Source organism: Rhineura floridana, chromosome 7 (genome assembly GCF_030035675.1).
Source record: "Rhineura floridana isolate rRhiFlo1 chromosome 7, rRhiFlo1.hap2, whole genome shotgun sequence".
NCBI lineage: Eukaryota > Metazoa > Chordata > Lepidosauria > Squamata > Rhineuridae > Rhineura > Rhineura floridana.
Window position 1 is genome coordinate 73,177,377 of NC_084486.1, and position 23,668 is coordinate 73,201,044.

At 41.3% G+C, this 23,668-nt stretch overlaps 2 protein-coding genes across 2 annotated transcripts in view; one reads left to right on the forward strand and one right to left on the reverse strand.

The window, feature by feature from the left end:
- Positions 1-23,668, forward strand: part of ABLIM1 (actin binding LIM protein 1) — a 261,923-nt gene that overhangs the window by 145,202 nt on the left and 93,053 nt on the right. The window contains exons 7-9 of the mRNA XM_061635919.1: positions 7,891-7,978; positions 14,844-14,902; positions 17,617-17,679. Coding sequence (XP_061491903.1) covers positions 7,891-7,978; positions 14,844-14,902; positions 17,617-17,679 — 210 coding nt within the window. The remainder of the gene's footprint in view (positions 1-7,890; positions 7,979-14,843; positions 14,903-17,616; positions 17,680-23,668) is intronic.
- Positions 2,550-5,894, reverse strand: LOC133388423 (uncharacterized). The gene is made up of 2 exons (XM_061634383.1): positions 5,829-5,894; positions 2,550-5,611 (listed from the first exon to the last, which is right to left on the reverse strand). The coding sequence occupies exon 2, from the start codon at positions 5,505-5,507 to the stop codon at positions 4,722-4,724; it is 786 nt and encodes a 261-aa protein (XP_061490367.1). The 5' UTR covers positions 5,508-5,611; positions 5,829-5,894; the 3' UTR covers positions 2,550-4,721.

Sequence of the window (23,668 nt, forward strand, 5' to 3'; positions counted from 1 at the left end):
AATGAGAAGAAACAGGCTCTCTTGACTCGCAGTTCATCATTTTAATTCTGCATGGTTTCTCAAAACATGCACACATTTTTTAAAACAACTTTACTGCATATGTTTGTTCATGCTGGTGAAATTCTGCAGTTTGTGGTTATGCAAGTGTTAGCAAATGCAGCCGCTAGTGTCTGCTTTAAATATTATTTATTCAATATGCTTCGACAGCTCTCAGATACTAGATCTTTTCCTAATTTGCCAGTGGGGAGACTTAAGACTTCAAGGAAGTCATAGCTGATATTAACTTATGAAACTGTTTAATTCTCTTGCTAATGCTAACCTTTGCTTCAAGTGAGAAGACACAACAATCTGTTGGTCTTCTGCCATTAATAATTGTGTAACTGAATGTTGCTTAGAAACTATAGCCTAGTCTAGTGCATCTTTCATTTCTTTCACTTCACATGGCAGAGTGGTAAGCGGCGGTAACACAGCCGAAGCTCTGCTCACGGTCGGAGTTCGATTCCAACAGAAGGAGGAAGTCAAATCTCCGGTAAAAGGGGTCGAGGCCCACTCAGCTTTCCATCCATCCGTGGTCGGTAAAATGAGTACCCAGCATAGGCTGGGGGGTAAAGAAAGGCCAGGGAAGAAACTGGCAATCCCACCCCATATATATGGTCTGCCTAGTACACGTCGCAAGACGTCACCCTAAGAGTCGGAAACGACTCACACTATAAGTGCGGGGACACCTTTTCCTTTACCTTTTTTATGCATGTTTACTTCAAAGGGCTTACTCCCTAGGAAGAGTGTGTAGGCTTGTAGCCTTAGTGCAGTCCAGTAGTACATCTTCATAGAAGGAAACTCTTGGGTTATGAATCCTTTCTGTTTTGAGAGGTGCATTTCCCATTAATAATAATGGGACTAGGGATGGGATCCGTTGATCGGTGCTGCTTCAAAAGCATTCTGGTGGTGTTGATTTGAATTCGTTCTTGGTCTGCCAGCCACTGCTTTTACTAGTTGGATTTTTTTCTCCCCTAAATAATGATATTAATATTGGCATTCTGAAAGAAAAAGAAAGCAACTCTGCTGTGACTGAGGCTGGTCAGTTTTCACATTAGCAAGCAGAGACTGGCTGTTTTCCTTTTGGAAAGGAAAGGAGGAATGCAGCTTTCAGTGCCCCACATCCCCCACCTCTTCCTTGGCAAACCTAGAATCCTTAACATGGGAGATACTCTCTAGAGCTAGGCTTGCCTTTTAATCTCTATTATAGGCTCAGTTTGCTTCCTCCCACTTGAAACTTGGATTATTAGAGTAGAGGGAGGGTGTGAGGTGGGAGAGAGCCAGTGAGCTGTACTGCTGTGCTCTGCTGTGAATAAAATTAATAAAGAAACAATATGGCACCATCAAACATTTCCCTTGGTGCCCACCATGGCCTCTTGCCCCTCCCAATTTTTAAAGTTTTTTTTAATGAAGTGTGGCTTTTTTGGCTGTTTGTTGTTACTTGGTTGTGAGTGTTGCCTGTTAGAGGAGTGTTGCCAGCTTTTTTGGCTGTTTTGTTGGGACCAGGGAATAGATGTTTTGCCTGTCATTTGGGGCAGGGGGAAGGCCCTGATCTTCATCAATTTTTCTTCTTTGAAGTGTGTATTTTCTGGTGCCTGTGACAGAGTCTTCGATTTTCAAATGTGCTCCTGGGCCCAAAAAAGTTGGGGAAACATGCTTTGGAAGGCTTTTAGGTTATTAGTTCTGTTAGGTTTTGTTGTTTTAGTGTTATTACTTCCATGATTTATGTTGCTTTGATGCAGGTATTTGATCGTTTGTAATTCATGTTGGGTTTGTTTTATGTGAATTTTGTGGGATACTTTGAATTCACTTTGTGAAAAAGTAGGATATAGGTTACTAAATAATATATATAAAATAACATTTAAATCTAGTCACCCTAGTTTTCCTAGAGAATCAGTATATCTAGGAAACCTGAATGACTCAGAGGATTTGGATTTAGTACAGGGAGTCAAGAGCATTTATCACAACTAGGCCACTAGTTTAGATTCAGCTTAGGTAAACAATATCTTAAGCACCTATTTTATTGTAAAGGCAGCGAATGGCCAGCACAAATTATATTAAAGTGCCAGTTCCGTTACTCCTTGGGGACTAAATGCCTCCTAATAGTCAGTGCTAGGTTTTATTACTATTGTTGAGATTTTTAATGTTTTAATGTATTTGTATGTTTTTATTTTGTACGTCACCCAGAGTGGCTGGACAGCCAGCCAGATGGGCGACTAATAAATTTAATAAATAAATAAATTTAAAAAATAAAGTGCTAATAGCCATGAAAAGGTAGAGGAATACAGTGTACTGACCTTTTGCTATTAAAACAAAGAAATGGCCCTTCTGGGCTCAAACTTAGATGTAGCAGTGAGAAATGTGAGTTTATGAGCTGGTGTGTACCTTCAGGGTTGTTTTGGATTAGCAGAGATGAGATGCAGACAAGAGGTTTGCTTACAAAGAGTTAAAATTTATTGAGTAACTTACAGCATTCAGCCAAGTATTCCCAATAAAAGTGGATCAGTCCCACCGCTCTGCAGTAGTGGAGGTCAGAGACTGAACACCCATACCGGGCACAGGTCATGTTTATATAGCATAAATCTTGGCACATATCATTGGCATACACATGAAGTTACATATATGATTAATGAGAATACACACTTTGAAGTAATACATAATGACATCTGTTGCATATAATTGGCTGTTCTGACCTTCTCACAGAACATCTTCAAAGCAGGCTAATTATTAGAAAACTATAGTATCTTTCCAGGAGCACCTTGACATCTTCCCTTGGCAAACTGCATAGCTACCATCTTTATCTCCATCTTTGCTAACAAGCAACTTGCTATATTATCTTCTTCTTGACCGTTCCTTGACTTTGCACTAACAAGCAACTAGTGCATTATCTCACCATTGACCGTCCTTCGACCCATCCACCTGCCTTTGGAGTATAACTTAGCTTAAAGCCAACTCCTTTGATGTCTTTAAACTAACAAGGTACATTCCCAGCATCATACTGGGCAAGCCATCATATCCTCATTAAAACACCTAGATTAGACTGCAGGTGTCTGTGAGGTGATCTGACATACCCAAGGATGCTGGGGCCTGAAAGGGGAATACAAACCTCCAGGCAAATCATCATGACTATATTCTAACTATATTGATCAACTTTAAGGCTATTATAGCTTGCTAATACAATATGCTGGCACAGGGTATACATTCCACCCCTGGATGGTCAAAGGACGTCAATGCTTCGCGTTACATTCTCTTCTTACTCCCGAAGGAGTCGGTTCTTCGTTTGCCCTGTCGTTTGACCCCAAGGGTAGTCTTAGCTATTTATCCATTAAAGCTGCGCCAGCAGGACAAGCATATGCATATTAATATGACACCCCAAATAAGGGTGAGCCCAATAGAGAATAATTGTTTCCACCAACCTCCTATTCCTGAAACCACTCTAAAATAGCATTTAAGAAAGAATCTTCTTCCAAGTGCTTTATTTTACTACTTTGTCTATATAAAGCTGCTACACTATGATTCACTATACTTTGTTTATCTGGAATATACACGCAACATTCCTGTTGTAGCATCGCGCATGTCCCCCCCATGCTCGAAGGTAACATGTCAAGGACTAGCCTATTTTGGAGAACTGCTGCTCTCATGCTGGTCATTTCTATCCCTATTGCTTCTAGGGCCAGAGCTGTAGCATTTAAAGCTACTTCCATTGCCCTTCCAAAAATGTTTACTTTATACATGATGTTAGCCACCCCTCCACTGGGAAGCAGGGCCCAAGCATATTCAGCTGAGCTAAAGATGTCCCTTTGCCATCTGACTTTCCAAGCTCTATAATTTCACAAAGGGCTTTCTAGGGTCTTCTCAAATCTATGTGGACCCCATAACAATCCCAGAGAACATCTTCTCCACAAATCCAATAACTCCCATTAGGGGCTACCCAGTTAATGCCAGGATGCAGGGTCCAACTAGTACATATCCAGCCTTGCTCACTATTACTGGGATTGGGACATGTATGCACGGTTTGACATCCCCTATTGAAGCCCACTCGCCTGTGGAACCTAGCTTCTGTTCTATTATACTTTACTTGTTCCCAACAGACTTCAGGCTGTGGTGGGGCATTTACTCTCAAGGGGGTTACCCAGTCCTAACCCATCATGTAACTGCCCCAAACCTCTGGGTATCTGTTCTAAATGCTCTGGCTTGGGTGGCCCTCACATCAAACCCTTTGGGTAAAATAATAAAACACACACAATAAGCTTTTATTAAACTCCACGACCATTAGAGGAAAGCCAGCAGAATGATGAGGTAGCAGAGAGCAGATCCAGCAGTCATATTGATTTTCCAGCTGGCCAGGCTATAGCTGAGTTTAACTTCAGACGCGATCCAGACCAATGGAATGCAGCATAACATCCACAAGCATGCAGTGAATTTCATCAGAACTGAAAAAGGAAGAACAAAGAACTTAATTCTCTCCCTCCCCCCAACCAACTATACACACTCCCACATACTAACAGACACACCATAATAAATCTTAAGCATTCAGCAGCCTTTTTTTTTTTAAAGGCAATGCTAAAATCATTGAAGAAACGCTCTCCTTAAGAAAATTCTTACTCACAAACCAGCATCCAGTTTCATGTGCATAACTTCATCCACATGGCTCTTCCCCATCATGAGTTTCAGGAGGTTCCAGTTCAAGCTGATTTCTTCGGCCACAGGCAGGGTGCCAGGATTCCTCTTCCACGAACAGTGGTGTTTCCTTGGCAGCACGCAGCAGGTCTTCTGTTGAGCCACATGTGCCCCCCTACTTCCTGAAGCGAAGGAGGATTCACCAGCCGCTCCATGGGTGACCCTCCCCCCAGGAGCCCTCTCTGACTGAGTAGATGGCTGGCTTCTTCCAGGTTTCTTCCTTTCCAGTGCTTCCAATCCGACCTGACTGTCAGAAGTTTGATTTGCTGTTTCAGACCGCTGGTTCTTTCGATTAGGGAAGCCACCCCTTCCTCTTCTGCCCATTTCTTTACTTCTTTACTCTTTGCCCAGGGGCTTATGTAGACATGCAGGGACACTCTTGTCTCACCTGTGCTCACTGCCCAAACAGCACACCATTCCACCCCCTGACTTGGCTGACCTTGCTCTTCTTCCCAAGAGAAAGTTTGGTCTTCCAGCTGGTAGGCAATGGCTGCTCCCTGCTGCAAGCCAGCGTCCTTCTTATCGGGGGGAATCTTCTTTGCAATTAGCTGGCCCAACCCTCCCAGGTTGGCAGCGAGAAATTGCTTTTGCCCTTTTCCACAATAACTCAGGGGCTCAAACAAATGTAGACAACCCTTCCTGTGCCTTTTAACCTTCACAGGGCGTGGGGTGCTTGTTACAGCTGGAATGCGCCCAGGGACTGCCTTCACCATAGGACTTGCTTCTCCCTTTATGGGATCATCACGGCGCATCCCAGGGGCAATGTCACTGGGGGATTTTAACTCACTCATCTCTGCAAGCACTGGGAGCTCCGCTTGGACTTGAACTCCCACCTGCTTCTTCCCTTTCACAGCAGGCACACAGGGAATGAAGGGCTTCTCTTTCGGCACTGTCTCTGTAACAGGAGCACACAGAACGCAAAGATCTGGTGGGCACGCCCCCCCCTTTTCCTGCTCTATTTCTCTAGTACACAGAGTGAAAAGCTCCGGCAGCAGCTGCCCATCTCCCACACATTCCTTCTCCTATATTTTCTCGCACGGAGCAGAGGAATTCATCGGCAGCACCTCCTCTTCAGCCCCTACTTGAACTTGCTCTAAAGTTTTTTCCCTTACCAGGGGATTTGCTTCCAGCTCTTTGCTGTCCTCCCCCCCGGCAGGCTCTGGCATACTCACGGCTTCTTCTTCTTCCTCCGTTACTGACGGCAATTCTTCGCAGTCCACCCCTTCCAGCTGCTTATTCACCATCTGGGCCTCTTCGACCACCCCAGTCTGGGTGCTCTGCAGCTGGACGTCTGGGTCACTTTTGATCTCTTGCCGTAGCTGCACAGATAAGGCTGCCACCTCACAGGGGGTCTCTTTCTCTTCAGAGAGGCTCTCAAATATCTCTCCCCTTTACTGCCGGGGCTCCCACAGGGCTCCCATCTCCTCATAGGGGGCTTCATCCCAGGGCTCTGGCAGGGCTTTCATCTTCTCATATGGGGCTTCCTCCCCTTCTTCTCCAGAGACGCTCTTTTCCTGGCACTCTCCCTTCTCTGAGAGAGGATTAGCTGCCGTCTCACCTTCCCCCTCTCCCTGATCTTCAGTTTCCGGAGAGGTGATAATGCTACGCACTTTGGCATGCTTCAGGCATTTCTTCTGGGCTCGGCGAATTAGCCTTCCTGCCCATTTTTCAGCTCTACACCACAGGTTCCGTACCCTGCTCTGCTTTCTAGCTGGTGTGCAGTCTTCCTGTGCTTCATTAGTGGCAAGACTGTCCTGCAACGTCTCCCTAGTCAGGATGCTAATATCTCTTTCTTTTCCTGCACGCTGTGTCTCCCTAACTGACCACTTTTCCAGTTTGAGAGACTCAATGGCTGTCACCAGACCAGCTGGTGTACAGTCCTTTTCTATTTCTAGCCAATCCATCTGTCCCATCAGTACAGATATCTCCTTGGCCACTGGCCCCCACCTTTCATGTTGTAGCCAGCCCAGAAGGCGATTTTGCACTTCGACTTCCGTTACTTCCTCTTTCCCCCTGAGTCTAAACATACTCAAGTCTGATAATCCCACCTTCGTCGCCAATTGTGTACCTTCAGGGTTGTTTTGGATTAGCAGAGATGAGATGCAGACAAGAGGTTTGCTTACAAAGAGTTAAAATTTATTGAGTAACTTACAGCATTCAGCCAAGTATTCCCAATAAAAGTGGATCAGTCCCACCGCTCTGCAGTAGCGGACGTCAGAGACTGAACACCCATACCGGGCACAGGTCATGTTTATATAGCATAAATCTTGGCACATATCATTGGCATACACATGAAGTTACATATATGATTAATGAGAATACACACATTGAAGTAATACATAATGACATCTGTTGCATATAATTGGCTGTTTTGACCTTCTCACAGAACATCTTCAAAGCAGGCTAATTATTAGAAAACTATAGTATCTTTCCAGGAGCACCTTGACATCTTCCCTTGGCAAACTGCATAGCTACCATCTTTATCTCCATCTTTGCTAACAAGCAACTTGCTATATTATCTTCTTCTTGACCGTTCCTTGACTTTGCACTAACAAGCAACTAGTGCATTATCTCACCATTGACCGTCCTTCGACCCATCCACCTGCCTTTGGAGTATAACTTAGCTTAAAGCCAACTCCTTTGATGTCTTTAAACTAACAAGGTACATTCCCAGCATCATACTGGGCAAGCCATCATATCCTCATTAAAACACCTAGATTAGACTGCAGGTGTCTGTGAGGTGATCTGACATACCCAAGGATGCTGGGGCCTGAAAGGGGAATACAAACCTCCAGGCAAATCGTCATGACTATATTCTAACTATATTGATCAACTTTAAGGCTATTATAGCTTGCTAATACAATATGCTGGCACAGGGTATACAGCTGGTATGCAGACATTCAGCATGAAAGTAGGAGGTCTGCTTGTATATATGTTCATGCTGCATGGATATCAGCAGATCACCCAGCTGTTGATGGTAGCTGATCCATTGAGATGGAGAAATTAAAGACAATTGTGTTTGGTGTAGGCTGTAGGAATTATGTGTGTCCTAAGTATCTTAGCCCAATAGGTTTGTTAGCTGGGTGCATGGATGAATCAACTAGCATCATAGGCTATAGTGATGAAGTGTGATAATAGGTCATATTACATTTTCTCACATTTGGTTTTCTTCAGGCAGGTGACAAGCATTACCACCCGAGCTGTGCACGATGCAGCAGATGCAACCAGATGTTCACAGAAGGAGAAGAAATGTACCTGCAAGGTAAGGATAGAACTTTTTAAAAAAAGTTTGTGAACTACTTTGAGCATGTGGAAAAAAAGAATAGGAATGATTTAAATAAATAAAATAAACCAATATGACTGGCCAAGGAGAGAATTCACTTTCCCCTTTTTAAAAAAATACAAATTTAATACATCATGTATAACATCTCAAAACATTATTTATGTACTATACAAAGGTGTCTGCAAGCGGGGAGCAGGGCTGTGCTTGCCTCCCTGAATTATAAATGTAATGGTGGGTGGAGTGGGTCGCCAATGACATGTAGTAATAATTCATAGACCTCCCCCCCCCCCGAAATATTTCTGCAGACACTCTGGTACTATGTACATTAGTGTTCAGTCAAAATTTATCAGAAAAGAATTTTCTATAAGAATATTCTTTTCCGGACTTCTCCAGAGCTGCCGAGATTATTTGGTGACCTCTCCCCCAATTTTGCCACCTACTAACAGTGTGGAGAATTTCATGTGCAACTGTGGATCTAACCCAGTATATTTCAGTATTGGGGAAGGAAGCAACAGACCTGGCCACTAGTAGTTCTCTCTTAGGCCATTGCTTCCTTCACCCACCAACATGAACAGTGTAGTTTCATTCACTTGCAACTGAGCCAGCATTTCTCAGGAAAGAATTTACTCCCCCCCCCCCCGCTCCGGGGAATATTCAGTGAAATACCACTCCCGTTTTGCCACTGGCAAATATGTTGGATAATTTCAGGACATCATTTTCATCATCTGTTATCATAATAATAAAGTTTAAAACATTACTATTGCTATCTGTCATGGATATTGATTCCAATAATTTATACATAATACCCATTTATAGCTATTTATTCTCTGTCATTTATAGTTATTTATTCTCTGTTACTTTTCAATTTAGTTATGACTGCAGGCCATAGTAGCCACTATTGCAACATTGACTGTTGGGTTCCTATTCTTTGACCAATAACGCCAGCCTTGTGAGTTCCTTGTGCCCTTCAATTTCTTTTCCAAAACGTGGCACCCTACCACCTCTGGCCACCATCCAATTTTCAACAAAAAATTTGATTGTTCTTCAGTGCTGTTGCTGCGCCTGCATGTCCTCCAAACTTTGGCTGCAGCTTGTGAGTAAGGACAGAGCTTAGCCACAATCCTGGGTTCAAATGACAGAACAGGCCAAACATTGGCTTGACTGCCTCACCATCCTGAGGAAAAGGATCAGGAAGGAGCCAAGCAGCTGCATTCTTCTCTGAGGATCCTGCACGTTTGTGCTAAATCATGGTTTGGTTTAGCATTATGTGCAAGTATGCCCAGTGTCAACTGGATCACCTCTATCTAAATCGGGGTGGTGGTGGTGGTTGTTAATTAAATTTAAAATTGAAAGATTCCCAACAGCATAGCGATTTCTCCAGCCACAAAACTCTTCTATAAGATTCTTTCGTTTTATATCTCTCTCAATAACAAATAAGGATTCAAAGCATCTTGCATTCTCTCATTCCAATAAGATACTCAGTTTTACTAATAATAATTTATTTATAATAATTTTACTAATAATATTAGTAACATTTATACTATATCCCAAACTTCAGTCAGACAGGTTTCCAATTCAGGTGGTTCTGAATTTTTCCATGTTTGACATAGGGTCATGCGGTTTGCTGTTAAAAGATGGATAATGATTTCTTGATGTTTGTAAGATATTATTTCCTTGACATAACAAATTAATAAAGGGTCTTTTGGTAACTCATATCTCATGATTTTGCTTACTTCTGTTACTATTTGATCCCCAAATAATTTGATTTTAGGGCACATTTTCCAAAAGCTGGAAGATATCAGCTCCTGGAGCTTTACATCTTGCTGTCTACATTTTGCTCATTCTTTTTAATATTAGATACTATCTTAATAAATTGGGGGGGGGGGTGATTTCATGCATAATGTGAGATGTGGTACATGATCCCATATCCATTTTCTTTCTTCCATATCCATATCTGCTTTACACTTTTTTTACTATTCCAAATCGTAAATTATTTTATATATTTTACCCAATAGTCTCTGTGATTTACCTTTAACCAAAATTAAGTTCAAAATCTGTATAGTCTCTCAGTGACCCAGATTTTCTGACCCAACTGATTAATATGTTTAATTTGAGAGTACTGCAATACTTTAGTATTGCCTCTGATACATCTCATTTGTAATTTGAAAATGTTTTAACCATGGAAAAATGGAAATGGACTGCCTTCAAGTCAATCCTGACTTATGGCGACCCTATGAATAGGGATTTCATGGTAGACAGTATTCAGAGGGGTGTTGCAGGGGCCCAAGTGGGCCAATACCTGCTAGGTTCAGTCCTGGGAGGCCCTAATAAATTCTCTCAAGACTAAGAATTGATACTTTGATTAGAAGCCTTTATTTCAATAAAGGAAGAACCCTAACGTTATTTCAAAGGGAGAACCCTAACGTTCACCCGGCTACCTCAGGGGTACTGTGAGTCCCCCACTTTGTTTACGCAAGTTTTAAAGAGGGTCTAGACTTAGAGGGGGGGTCTACTTTGGTTCTTTACGTTGATGATATTCTGGTGTGCTCTAGGACTCAAGATCAGTGCTCTAGGGACACTCTGCAACTATTGCGCTATTTGACTGAGAAAGGCCATGAGGTATCTAAGAAAAAGTTACAGTTTGTCCAACAGGAGGTCACCTGCTTAGGTCACTGTCTATCAAAGGAGGGCAGAAAGCTCACACAGGGACGCATTGAAGCCATATTGCAGTTGCCTAAACCGACTACCAAGAAACAAATGGGCATGGCTGGATATTGTAGGCAGTGGAGTCCCAATTTTTCCTTTTATGCGAAACCATTAAATGAAGCCACTAAGGATAATAGGCCAGAAACCATGGTATAGGGCCAAGAAATGGAGTCAGGATATCAGGAAATTGTTCAAGCTTTGTGCAATGCACCAGCCTTAGGCCTGCCAAATTATCAGAAACCTTTTTCTTTGTTTGTTACTGAAAGAGGTGGTGTAGCAGTTGGTGTGCTTACACAGAAACTGGGCCCTAGTAACCGGCCTATTGCCTATTACAGTGGAAAACTAGATACCACTGCACAAGGGTTTCTCCGAGTGGTAGCAGCAACTGCATTGCTTGTGGGAAAGGCAAAGGACCTCACTCTAGGATATGCCACTACAGTCCTGGTCCCACATTCTGTTGCTGCTGTGCTCTTACAGAAATCTACACAGCATTGGACTAATGCCAGGCTCACCTCTTATGAAAAAGATCTCTTGAGAGATCCGTCCATTACTTTAGAGCGTTGTACTGTGTTGAACCCTGCCACCCTTCTTCCAGTTGCCAACCACGATGACGCAAGCATGGAGCCTCATGATTGCCAGCAGCTTGTGAGGCTCATTGCTACTCCTCGCCCTGACCTCCTAGATGACCCTATACAGGCCTAGACACTTTGGAGAGCTCAGAGAAGCTTGAACCAACATTTTCTCCAACAGGGGGGTTACCATTGCGTCCCTCTGAGGCTAGTCCTCCCCAGCTGGCTAGGGCCTGCTCAGCTTGCCACAGCTGCACAAGCCAGCCCCTTCCTTGTCCGCAACTGCCAGATGGGGGGCAACTGGGCTCCTTGGGACTATGCAGCTTGCCCATGGCTGCACAGATGGCAGGGCACATATTCCCTGAGCCATTCACTGTGGGGATGATCTTTAGCTGGCCCTTGACTCCCAGGAGACACAAGCAGGGATTTGAACTCACAGACTCTGGACTCCCAGCCAGGCTCTCCTCCCCACTGTGCTATTCCAGCTATATTTTAACCATACTATCTTTTAATAATTTCCCAAGTTCAGTCATCTCATATTTTCCCCATATTTGCATATTACCAAGTAATTCTTTCCCCCCAAATTCCACATTATAATATACAGCTGTTAAAGGTGAGAGCCCAGGTCATTACTGTATTTCTCTCTATCACCGCTATTTTCCACAATTCCTCAGACTCCCTTCCTGAGAAAGTTCAGGCACAAGGATCTGCCATACATCTTCTGCTTTAAAGACAGATGCAAAATTTAATTTTTAAAAAATATTCTCCCCCCCTCCTCCCCCTAAATCTGCCACCAACCCTCCTAAGCAGATTTGAGGACTGTGCAGGGGGAGCAAAGGGAAGAGGGAGGAATAATCATTGCACTAGTGTAAAAAGTTTGTTGAATACCACCCAAAAACTCAGGGGCTGAGTTGGGGCTTTAACTGAATCATCCTGCTTACTGATTAAATGATTCATTTTCCTCTCCTTTTTTTTTTTTTTTTTTACTTCTAAGCTTTTTTCCTGATTTCTGACTAAATCCAGAGAGGATGGTTTGCTTTACTGCAGGCCCATAGCCAGTAGGAGGAATCTGCCCTACACAGATTCCAGAGCAGACTCCCCCCTCATGAGTTGGGCAAATGATGAACCAGATTGGATCCATGGTCTGCTTCAGAGAATCCACTGTCCAACAAGTCAGCTGTCCCCTCTGAGAACTGGAACAGACTGGACTTTAATGGGCCCGTCCATCCCTAATAGCCAAACTTTTGTGATAAGAGCACCTAAGGGTACACCAGGGCTGGAAAATGTAGACAGAACATGCAAAACCTAAAGACAGGTAGACAAATATGCTTAAAGTTATTTAATTGTAATAAATATGAATAAAAATTAAGTTTAAGTTTAGTACTTATTAGTTATCCCAGTGAGTTCATCTTTGCACTCATTAATCAAAACACTAAAATTAGGAGTAGGTTTGCTTCTTGCTGAACACTTGGATAGAATACTGTGTACTTTCCCCCTTATATTTTCATAAGTAAAAGAGCTAGTCATTTTTTTAAAAAAAGCTGAAAATTCAAGGAAGAAATAAGAATCTCACTGGTTCTCCCCCAGGCTTCCCTTTGACAACAGCTTGCTTTGATAGCCTGTTGGCAACAGAGACAAGAATGTGGTTCCTGGGCTATACATGGCTTATTGTGGATTTTCTTGAAGGTGATGATAAAGAATTACATGATCAGGGAGTGTGCTGACTGGATAAAGCCCATGAACATTATGTTTCCTACCCGGATGTAAGCTTTTGGTAGCTTTGCTTCTGAGCATGGGAACCTTTTTGATATGAAAGGAGCAACTTGTCTTTTTTACTTAGCCCAAACTTAAAACCTGCTCTCTGTGCCCTCCTCCTGAAATATTTACAGTGAGGTATGCTGATAATAAATAGCATGGAGTTATTGTCCTTTATCACAGTGCTAAAGGAGGATCTTCTAGAATAAAGGTTCTCCATGGTGCTTACTCTGACATTTACACTGTAAACCTTCTGCCTTTAAGAGAAAAGGATTTCCTTTGCTTTATTGCTTGCACTGTAATTAATAAAAATACAACTTTTGGAAATTTTCCCATTTCTTTTTGGTGTCAGGAATATTCTCTTTCTCTATGGTCAAATGGGGTTTAAACGTAAGCTTAGCATGGTTGGGATACTAGTTAATTTTTGACCTTTTGTGAAAACAAGGATGAACAGTTATTTGTTTTCCAAAAGTCCTTCTAATAGTAAATTTTAGGACTATTTATTTATTGAGGGTTGCTTTATTAAACATTCGTCCTGATTTCCTTGTGCAAAGTTTATGGGGAGGCTAGACTATGTTCTGCCTTTATTGAGCTTTTGTTCTGATTTGCTTGCAGGGCAGGTTATTCAACAGTGAGCATTCATCCTGATTTGCTTGTGGGGTGTTTGTATGTCTTCTCATTAATCATTCGTTCATCCCTCACTTTTCAGTGTGTTTCCCCATCATTTTCCTAAATGCAAAAATTGAGGTAGGATTCCATCCCACTTCTTTTCAGGCGAGTCTTTCACCATCCTACAACTTTCCAGGTGGATTTGAGTCTGGGCTAAATATCCTACTTCCTTCTCACCCGCCACCCCCACCCACACTTTGGACATTGCAATTAGGTGACTAGAAGGCTTCTCAGCTACTATGGCTACAAATGGTGATATTTCCTAATTGGCTGGAGGTACCAGCTCTGCAGCTCAATGTGAGATACAAGGGCTGTAGCTAAATAAAATATCCCACTTGGCTTCTTTCCTACAAGAAGTGTAGAGGGAATCCTGAGGTGAAAGGGTTTACTCCAGAGCATTTCTTGTGGTTCCAGCTGACTGCTACAATGCCCCAGCTTTACTGCTTGGAAAGTTATCTGTACACTACCATATTATATCTCTCTATCTCCAGATGGATCAGTTGATAGATAGATATATCCCTTTACCTCTGTTTCGGTTTTATAGTTACCTGGCATATAGGCCAATATTTTCATTAGCATATTACAATGCCTTAGATGGAAACTTTGCTAGATAAGATAATATTATTGTGAGAGGATCTGCCCTGTTATTCAAAGCTTACCTTTGATGTGGTTTAGCAACTAATACTGAATGCTAACTAATGGGCATTTGGTGCACCTTGGCTATTTGGATGGTCTCTTCACACCTATCTGCATTGCTGGCAGGGGCTGTGAAACTGACTTTCATTCTGAGTGAAGGTGGGAGAAAGTGACTTTGTAGTTAAAAGCTGTGCGATAGGTTGTCCACAGTAGAAGCCACTTTTGAGAATTCGGGTATTAATATTGCTCCAGTACTGTTTGCTATGTGCATGCTTCCATGCCCCTATATTAGAACTGTGCATTTGTATATAAAGAAATATCACAACACAACCATTCCACCTTCATTATGTTTTTTTTCCTCCAAAAGGAAACTGACCCAGAAAAACTGCTTTAGAACCTCCCGTTGCCAAGGGAAAGGTGAAACAAAATATTTTCACTTCAGTGTATTTCTTCAGAGCTGAATGTTATATGACTCGACTTGGTTTCTGTCTCTCTTCCCCCACCCCCAGGTTCTACAGTTTGGCATCCCGACTGTAAGCAGTCCTCAAAGGGAGAAGAAAAGTTACGGGTAAGGTTTGCTGTTGTTGTTCAAATGTGAAAGGGATATGCTTTAATGAAGTAGCACTCTTGACAGCTTGCACTTGCAGTGGCAGATTTCCCACCCCACCCCCTGAGGAAGGGCATTAGAGAGAGGGCTTCCTGATTCCATAGGGCAGGCACTCATGAGAGCGTCACACATACCCTGTTCCCTGCACAGCAAGTAGATTGCTTGTTCTCTGTCCACTTCTGAGTGCCCTGTGCAATGGCGCTCAGTCCTGCAAATACTTCCTAACAGTTCCTGAGTGGCATCCTAACTGTGCTAATAAAATATTGTCAAAAACAGCCTAAATGTGTGTGGTTTTAAGAAGAGAATCTTGACACCACAAAGAATTGATTTGTCCACTCTCATGTTCCTAAAAAAAAAGGGGGGGGCAATAGCAACCACATGAAAACAGAAAAAGAGAGACAGCCTCAAAATTGTACTGGGGGGAAAAAACAATTAATGAAATAATAAAATGTCTAATGCTTTTTGAAGACCTGTTGCCTTATTAGGAAGTCGGTATTCTTGACCCACCGAAGGGTTTCACCAAAATGCGTTTGGCATTCTATTACTTTTTTTAAAAAATCATACTATTTTGAGACTTTCCTCTTTTTTCTTTTTTGCACACCTGCATTCCTGTCATGTTTATGAAGTTGCCAAGGTGATTCATTTCATCCTTATTGACATTATTTGGATCATTTGGTTGGGTTTTATATTTATTTATACTGTAAATAGCAGTGGGACAGACCTGATGATATCTCACACTACCTTGTGTTTTGGCCTCATTTTGTTCTTCTATATATATATTTATGTGTGTTTAATATACCTCCTCACATAGCTGACCACTTCATGCATCTGGCAAAATGGGTGCTCACCCATAACACATTTGTTAGCCTGTAGGGTACCATAATACCTAGTTGGTTTTGCTGCAGCAGACTAACACAGCTTCCTTCCCCTCTGGAATTTGTTAGTAAATATGATGTTGCTTGCAGCAAATGTGGGCATACTGAATATATGGTTCCAAATGAATGGGGAAGAATGTTTTGTTATGCCATAAAAATAAATAGTGCTCCATCCCTGAAATGGCCTGTTCAGGTCCTTACACTGACTACTGCCAGCAGAACCACTGCTGGTAGTAGCATGTGCTCTGCTATACTTTTAGCCATCATAGTGTTGGCCTCCAGCAATGAAGCTCCTTCACTAACAGAGACCAGCAGAGAGATACCTTCACTGAATCTTAACTCCCATCAGTAGTGTGGGTCAGAGGTTAGGATTGCTCTGCCTGTTGAGGATTCATGGAATTGAATAGCTGGTGTGCTCTCACTGGCGAAGATATTTACTTGTATGTTAGTATGTAGCCATCTCATTGCTACAGACAGGCCAAGAGACTTTAATTGTAGTACATCACCCACAACAACAACACTGCCATTACAAGAATCCTTTAGCTAATTCAGACTGAACTTTCAAAATCCATTTGGCTTATTCCCAGTTCCCAAGGAAACTGAAGATGTTCCCTCCAAGTATCTCCTTCCTTTGTCTTTCTTACATGAGCAAGTCCTCTTTCCTTAGCTGAAGATGGTTCAGCATGCGAAAACATTCACACCCCGAATGTGGAAGGTGGTATTCATAGAAAGCACTTAATAGGACACAGAGTTAAAATTGTATTTGGTTTTTTTCCTCCTGAAAGCCTAAATACACACAGCCAAAACTGCTTGTTGTTGAAGCAGCTTCAACATTCTGTCTTTTGTCTCCATTTGTATTTGGATTACACTCTCCTTAATCGAGAGTTCTCACTGGTTTAGGTTTTAGGTGGAGTCAATAAAAACAATGATTTCTTAACATCCAGTTCCCTTTGGATTTTTTTTCATAGAAGGTTACTGATGCCAAAATAAGCAGGAAAGAAAGCAACTCTATAAGTGCTGAGAACACGTCTTTCTTTTATGGGTGCCTGCCAGCTGGCAATTTTGCTATTGATAGGATGTGCTACTGATGTAATACTTGACACTATTTGTTATCAAGTTGATTTTAAGGAGATACCACTTTTTTCCACTGGGGGAAATATATGTCTAGTGGCCCCTCCAAGACAGGCTTTTTTGTTGTGCATTCATGATTATTTGTGCTCATACACAAAACCACTTTCAGTACTATTTGCGCCTGCAGATGTTTTGGGGCAGCCATACTGCTTCATTTCCAGTCAATGTATATCCTGTATTACCTGCTGAAATCCCATAACTTTTCATACCACAAATGCTCAGGTTGTTTTTGTCCCACTTTTGTTGTGCTATAGCCCCTCCAGACAGCAATAACGGGACATCTGCAGCACAGATTTAAGGTGCTTTAACAGTCAATCCTTCCAGGGAACCCTGAGAATTGTAGTTCTGTAAGGGTAATAGGAGGGTCTCCTAACAGTTCCTAGCACCCTTAACAAACTGTAGTTTCCAGGATCCTTTGGGGGAAATCCAGACATTTAAAGTGGTATAAAAGTGATTTAAATGTATAGTGTGGATAAGCCCAATGTGGTAACATTGGGGAAGCATCACAGAACAACTAATAAAGCAGAATAAATCGACCACTAATGCACTATTATAGTGTCAAGAACATGTTGCAGAATGCACCCAAAATAAAACACCAGCCTGGAGGGGCCATGAGTGAAACCTTTTACATTTTTCACTCTTTCTTTCCTGTTCTTTGTTTTGTGGCAGCATTCGTCATCTGATTTCTTTTATCCAAAGAGTTTGGTTCTTCGCAGGCCACGGTCATCAGAGGTTTGCACTTGTGCATTTGTACAGTTTTTAACTGCCAGTTCTGTGGAAGGATGTCTGATTTCTGCACTTATGTTTGCCGCTGCTGCTGTTTGATACCACTTCCTCCTCCTCCACCACCACCACCCCATTTGACACCTTCTTTTACTTTTGCACTGGATAAAGCACACTCAAAATTTTGAATTTCTTCATTCAATATTGTCACAACCATTTTAGCTTCCTAAAAACTGTCACACAAGAAGTAGTGTTTTGCTGTTTTGTTGCTAATATATATGTATGGAGAGATTACAGAAAACAATAATTTTGGATAATAGAAATGCTACATAGCATGATTCTGATACTGGCTATTTTGGGGTATTTTTTACTCAAGTATTTCCTAAGGAGATAAAACAGGCAATTATCATACCTTTGTCATCAGTGGAAGTCAGTTTAATAAACAACATTGCCATCTGTTACTTACACTTTCTCCAATGGAGGTCAAGACTCATAGACAAGTAAAGTTCATGAGTCTTGACCTCCACGGTAGAAAGTCCAAATAAGAGAAGGTAATGCTTTCTCTTTGCTTTGTCCATGGGACCTTTGCTCTATCTGTATGCATTGCTGAGAATTCAGTGAGCTGTTGATACAATATCCAGGACTGCTAGAATCAAAATGGATTCTATCACATGCAGCTTTCAAAGAGAGAAATCATCCAAGCCACGACTTCTCTGGGAAAAGGAGGCACTCTGTCACCTTTGCTCTATACTCAGACCCCAGTTGTAAGCCTGGCAACCCAGCCCAACCCCACCTCTCAAAAATTCAAGTATTTCTCCTTAACTTCTAACCTGGAAGAAGGGGCAAAACAAGTACCACCACCTCAATTTCCTGTACTCCTCAATCTTCCTGTGCTAGGAATTAAGTAGGCATACCCATGCCTGAGATGTCCCAAGTACCCATTGAGATCTAGAGATACACCCAGATGTTGTTGTTGCACCCTAGTTATATGCCACAGGTTGTACATACTTGTTCCCTGTAGGGGTTTCCCGAGACCAACATAATTGCTTTTTCCCTATTCTTGTTACGCTAATTAAGTAATGTACCTGTATAGAGCATCCAATGGCATGGATTTTGTTTCACAGGTAACACTATTCAGTTATTTATTTGTGGTTATGTGCATCCCTGTGCAAACACATGGGGGATGCGGTGTTGTATTTCATTGTGTACCCAACTTATCTGATTTGTACCCAGCACAATTACTTAACTATTGTTGAAATAGTTGCTTATAAAGTCTCCTGTCTAAACCTACATTCTCAAAGCTTCCCAGATGTTTCCTGGGAAACGTAGGAAGCCACTGTGACTTTATTATGTTCAAACGTTGGGTACACTCTGAAACATTTAAAAATTATAAATGGCAGAGTGATGCTTTAAAAATAAGTTTGCTGTGCTGTTACAGATTTAAAGCAAGCTGTTCAAAGGAACTTTTCTTGACATGAGCAGTTTTACAAGTACAGTTTGTAGGCTTCTTTGGCAATGGTTCTGAACTACTTGTATTTTAAAAGCCTCATGAGCACCTGAAATGTAGCAGATTAAGTTTTTCCTATCAGTACATCTTAATGCTGGGGAAAGCTTTGCCTGATTAATTTAACATGCGACTGTTAAAGGAATGTGTGCAGCCAAAGCGGGGGGAACCTTAGTTTATGTTTGGAATGATGGATAATTGAAAACTTTAAACAACTGCATTGACTTTGTTGGACTCTGTTTTTAAGAATGAAGGGTAGCACTACAGTTTTCTCTGGTCAAGCGCATTTATTTTTGTTCATCTCCTTTAGCACTTTTTCCTTTCTCCTATCTAAGGTGAATAGTACCCACCACAGGGTTGGGTGGATAGTGTTGGTTTTTTTTAAGTATCCTTAGGCTCTAAATTATTACACCTGGAAAGAAAAACTTAAGAGCCAGGAAAACAGGGTGGGACTGTTGGAAAAGTGTAACACATATGCTTAAAGCTTCATTTCATTTTGAAAGTTTATCTTGAGCTGTATAGCCCATCAGGGATTGGTGGTTAAGTCTGTACCCTGTTGCACTCATGGGAACAGTCTGGCCAGCACCACTTCCAGCAGCTTTTATAGACATCTTCTGATCACATCCATTGGATTTAGGATCTCTTTCCAGGTAGATTAATGGGAAGAGGCCATTTGATATGAGATTTCAACTCCAAACCTGATATAGTCAAGAACTATCGTAAGTGAGAATACAATATTGTTAATGTATGGAACTTGTATACACCATCCATGTTTTTTCAAATAATTGCATTTCCACTGATTTCACAAGTCTTTGGACCAATTCCTAACTCTTTTACATTTATAGCACTGAGTTAAACAATGAATTGAGTGTCAAACTGCATGTGATGCCAGGAGATTATTACTGAGCTCTTGTCTCTTCCGCCCTTTTTAGGGGAAATGTAGGTGTGTAAGGTGGGGGAGATCATGTTTGATTTCAGCAGCACTGAGAAAGGAAGTGCTTAATCCTTTTTTAAGAGCAATTTATGCATTCAAAATGTTGTTCCCTGCATATGGGAAAGCAGCATGAGGGAGGCTATTTAATTGTAAAAACACAAATTCCTAGCCCCATTCACACTGCTGAAGCCTGAATCTCTCTAAAGAAAATATGCCAGGAGTTTTCCTGTGAATCTCATGATGTCACATACAGTTTAGCCTAGAACTCCACTAAAGCAACAGAGCTGATGTTATGCTCAATGACCTATTCACACATAATGATAAATTATAAGCCTTAGGTTCATGTGCATCCCCCTCCTCCATTGTGGCCACAAAGAAATGTTCACAAGCTTTTGCTTCCATTTTAGATTAACCACAGCTTGTCTTGGATATCCAAACCTGGACAAACTGTGGTTAACCTTATGAATTGTTGAAATACGCCAACATCAAACCATAGTTTGTTAATTGGGCTTGTTTCAACTACCTATAGGTAAGATTAATAACAGTTCAGGGTTCCGATGAAATGCTAAAGTGTCATTAATCTAAAACAGTCCTCTAAGCTGTCCAGTAGGAGGAAATTTTAATGAGTTTTATATGGTTGCACTTAATTCTGCTTCTGATGAACTCTTTTTTTAACTGTTTCTAGCAATGTTAAATGACTATAGAATAATTGCAAACCAAAACCAAATTGTTCCTTCTTCTCCAGCTGTTTTCACCACCTTGTATAATGAACTCCATCAAAAAACAAAGGCAGGTACTGTAAGCAGCACTGGAACAGTGTCCTTATACTTTATACTAGTGCATCCAGTTGGTTTGATGTTCAAGGGATTATTTCAGATATATTGAATTTCTCCCATACAATTCCATAGAGCATGACTTGAACATCTATAATGTAGAAGTGGGCAGCCATCACATCACTGTATTGGGATGATGTGAATGTCTCCAGTGCTTTAAGAGGGTATCTGTCTATATTATGTGCAATGCATGGCAAAACCTATGTCAAGGCAAAGCAGAGGTGCCAGTTATTAAGATGTGAACCAGACCAGCTTAAATAATGGGGGAAATACATTTTTTGGGAGAGTGTGGTTTTCAATTCAATATATGCTAAAATTGACATGCTGCTGCAGCAGCAATGGTACAATATACCCTTAATTCCAAAAGGAACATAAAGGACACTTTTGCTTTGGACTCAAAGGAGTGAAGAGAGAAACAAACAAAATGGGTGGAGCATGAAGTAACAACATGTATTTAGAGGGGAGTAATCAGCATGAACAATGTTCAAACTGTACTTTGAGGATTAGGCTCCATGGGGCATGGGGAACAGCACTGGCATTTTTCATATACCTGTATGCCTAAAGCAAACATACAGTGCCCTCCAGTTTTGCATGCTCTCAATGGTTAATTAAATTGTCAACATTAACTTTGGGGAGATTTTGGGGATAAGCAGAATTTATCACAACTGAGGTTAAGGCAGATTTGAGCAAAGGTTGAGGTGTTAATCCCTTGTTTGGTGTTTTGACCTATAAGCAGGTTAATTTTCATGAAAATCCTTCCAAGTGTTTACTTCAAAGTAAGTTCCTTAGTAAGTATTCGTAGGATGGCAGAGTTGGTGTTCTAAAAAGAGGCATAGCTGTGAAGATAGCATGGCAGCAAATGTAATGTTCATGTTCAAAGGCTGTGTTACAGGTGGGGGGGAAAGCCAAGCAAAATAAATAACTGTTCTACAGCAATTACCATGCATCTTCTTCAGGTGGAACAGCAGATTTTGGGGGAGGATACAAAATCTGTAAAAGTTGCCGAGTATTAGAAATTTGGAAACACTTGGAAAAATATTATTAAAATTGACCTAAGGTTTATTCTAATATGCAACTAGACACATTTTGTGCTGTGTCCAAAAAAATAGTGCAGTGTGAAATACATTTTTGTGCAGTTGGTCATATGGGATTTAATAAGGAACTAGGTGATTTATTAAAAAAATATGAAAAAAGATAAAAAGAAATAGAAAATGAAGGTAAATACTGGTTCCTTTCAAATCTTCATAACCTTATACTATTTGTTAGTGCTTTTTTTGGTAAAGAAAAAAGAAAAAAAAGAGGTTCCAGCACTCATGTATTGATAAAAGTACTGTGGGTGCCTGCACACAATCCCTGGCATAGGCAGCACAATAAATAAGTGCAGGTACAACGTACTGGTGAGTACTGTCACAAAAGAGCCCTGCTAATAGTATATTATGGAACAAATTACTTGACTAGTTTGGGGTGGGCAGTGTGCTAGCTGCTTGTGCAGTAGGAAAAAAGTGTAGAATAAACCCTGCCATGGGGTTAAAAGGGAGCGTCTGAATAACCAGAGTCCGTTAAAACTAAGAAAATGGTCTTAAAGTACAAGTTGTCTCTTCAGGTAAATAGTGTTGAATTCATGCAGGGAGATGGCAGTTGTAGGAATAATACAGAGAGAAGATAATTGTAGGATTTTTTTAAAAAAATGCAACAGCCTGGCTATTCAGAAATATATCAACCAAGCTAAAGGTTTTCACATGGATGCAAAATGATAACAGCCAAATGAGATCAAGTTGAGAGATACTGAATGGCAGAGATATCATTTCAGAGATATCAAATAACAGAAAGCTGGTAAGCAACCAAAATTTAATTGTGATGAGCAGAGGAGTGGAACAAGAAAGAAAACAATTGCAAAGGAAAACAAGGCAACAGCCTTATCAGGATTCTTGAAATATTTTGACCTTTATCATTCCAGTTGAAAGCTTAAAAATAAGTTGTAAACCACCCAGAGAGCTTCAGCTATGGGGCAGTATATAAATGTAATAAATAAATAAATAAAAATAAAGCACATGACAAGTGTGTGTGTGTGCATAATGCAGAAAATACGTGGTTGCTTTTTTTTTGCCTTGAAAATGAAAAATGGACTGCCTTGAAGTTGATCCCGACTTATGGAGACCCTAAGAATAGAGTTTTAATGCTAAGCGGTATTCAGAGGTGGTTTTACCATTGCCTTCCTCTGAGGCTGAAAGGCAGTGACTGGCCCAAGGTCACCCAGTGAGCTTCATGGCTGTGGGGATTTGAACCCTTGTCTCCCAGGTCATAGTCCAACACTCTAACCACTATACCACACTGGCCTTACAAGAACAAAATATTGCTGATACATCTGCCTCGATCTGAGCAGAAAGCCATCACTTAGCTGTGGCTGAATTACTATATCAACTACAATTCTGTTCAACTTGGAGGGAACATTTGCTTTAATAACAAGCTTTATAGCCCCATGTTTAAATGCACTTGTTAGCATCCCATTTTAAAAAAAAGCGACTTAGGACAGTGGACACTTATTTTGCTTACTGATTGTGAAACAAGTCAGTATGATATAATGGTTAGAATATTGGACTAGGTCCTGAGAGGCCAGGGTTCAAATCTCCACTCAGCCATGTAGTTCACTGGATAGCCTGCTCTCAGCCTAACCTACCTCACAGGGCTGTTGTGAGGATAAAGTAGAGATGGTGGAGAACCATGTGC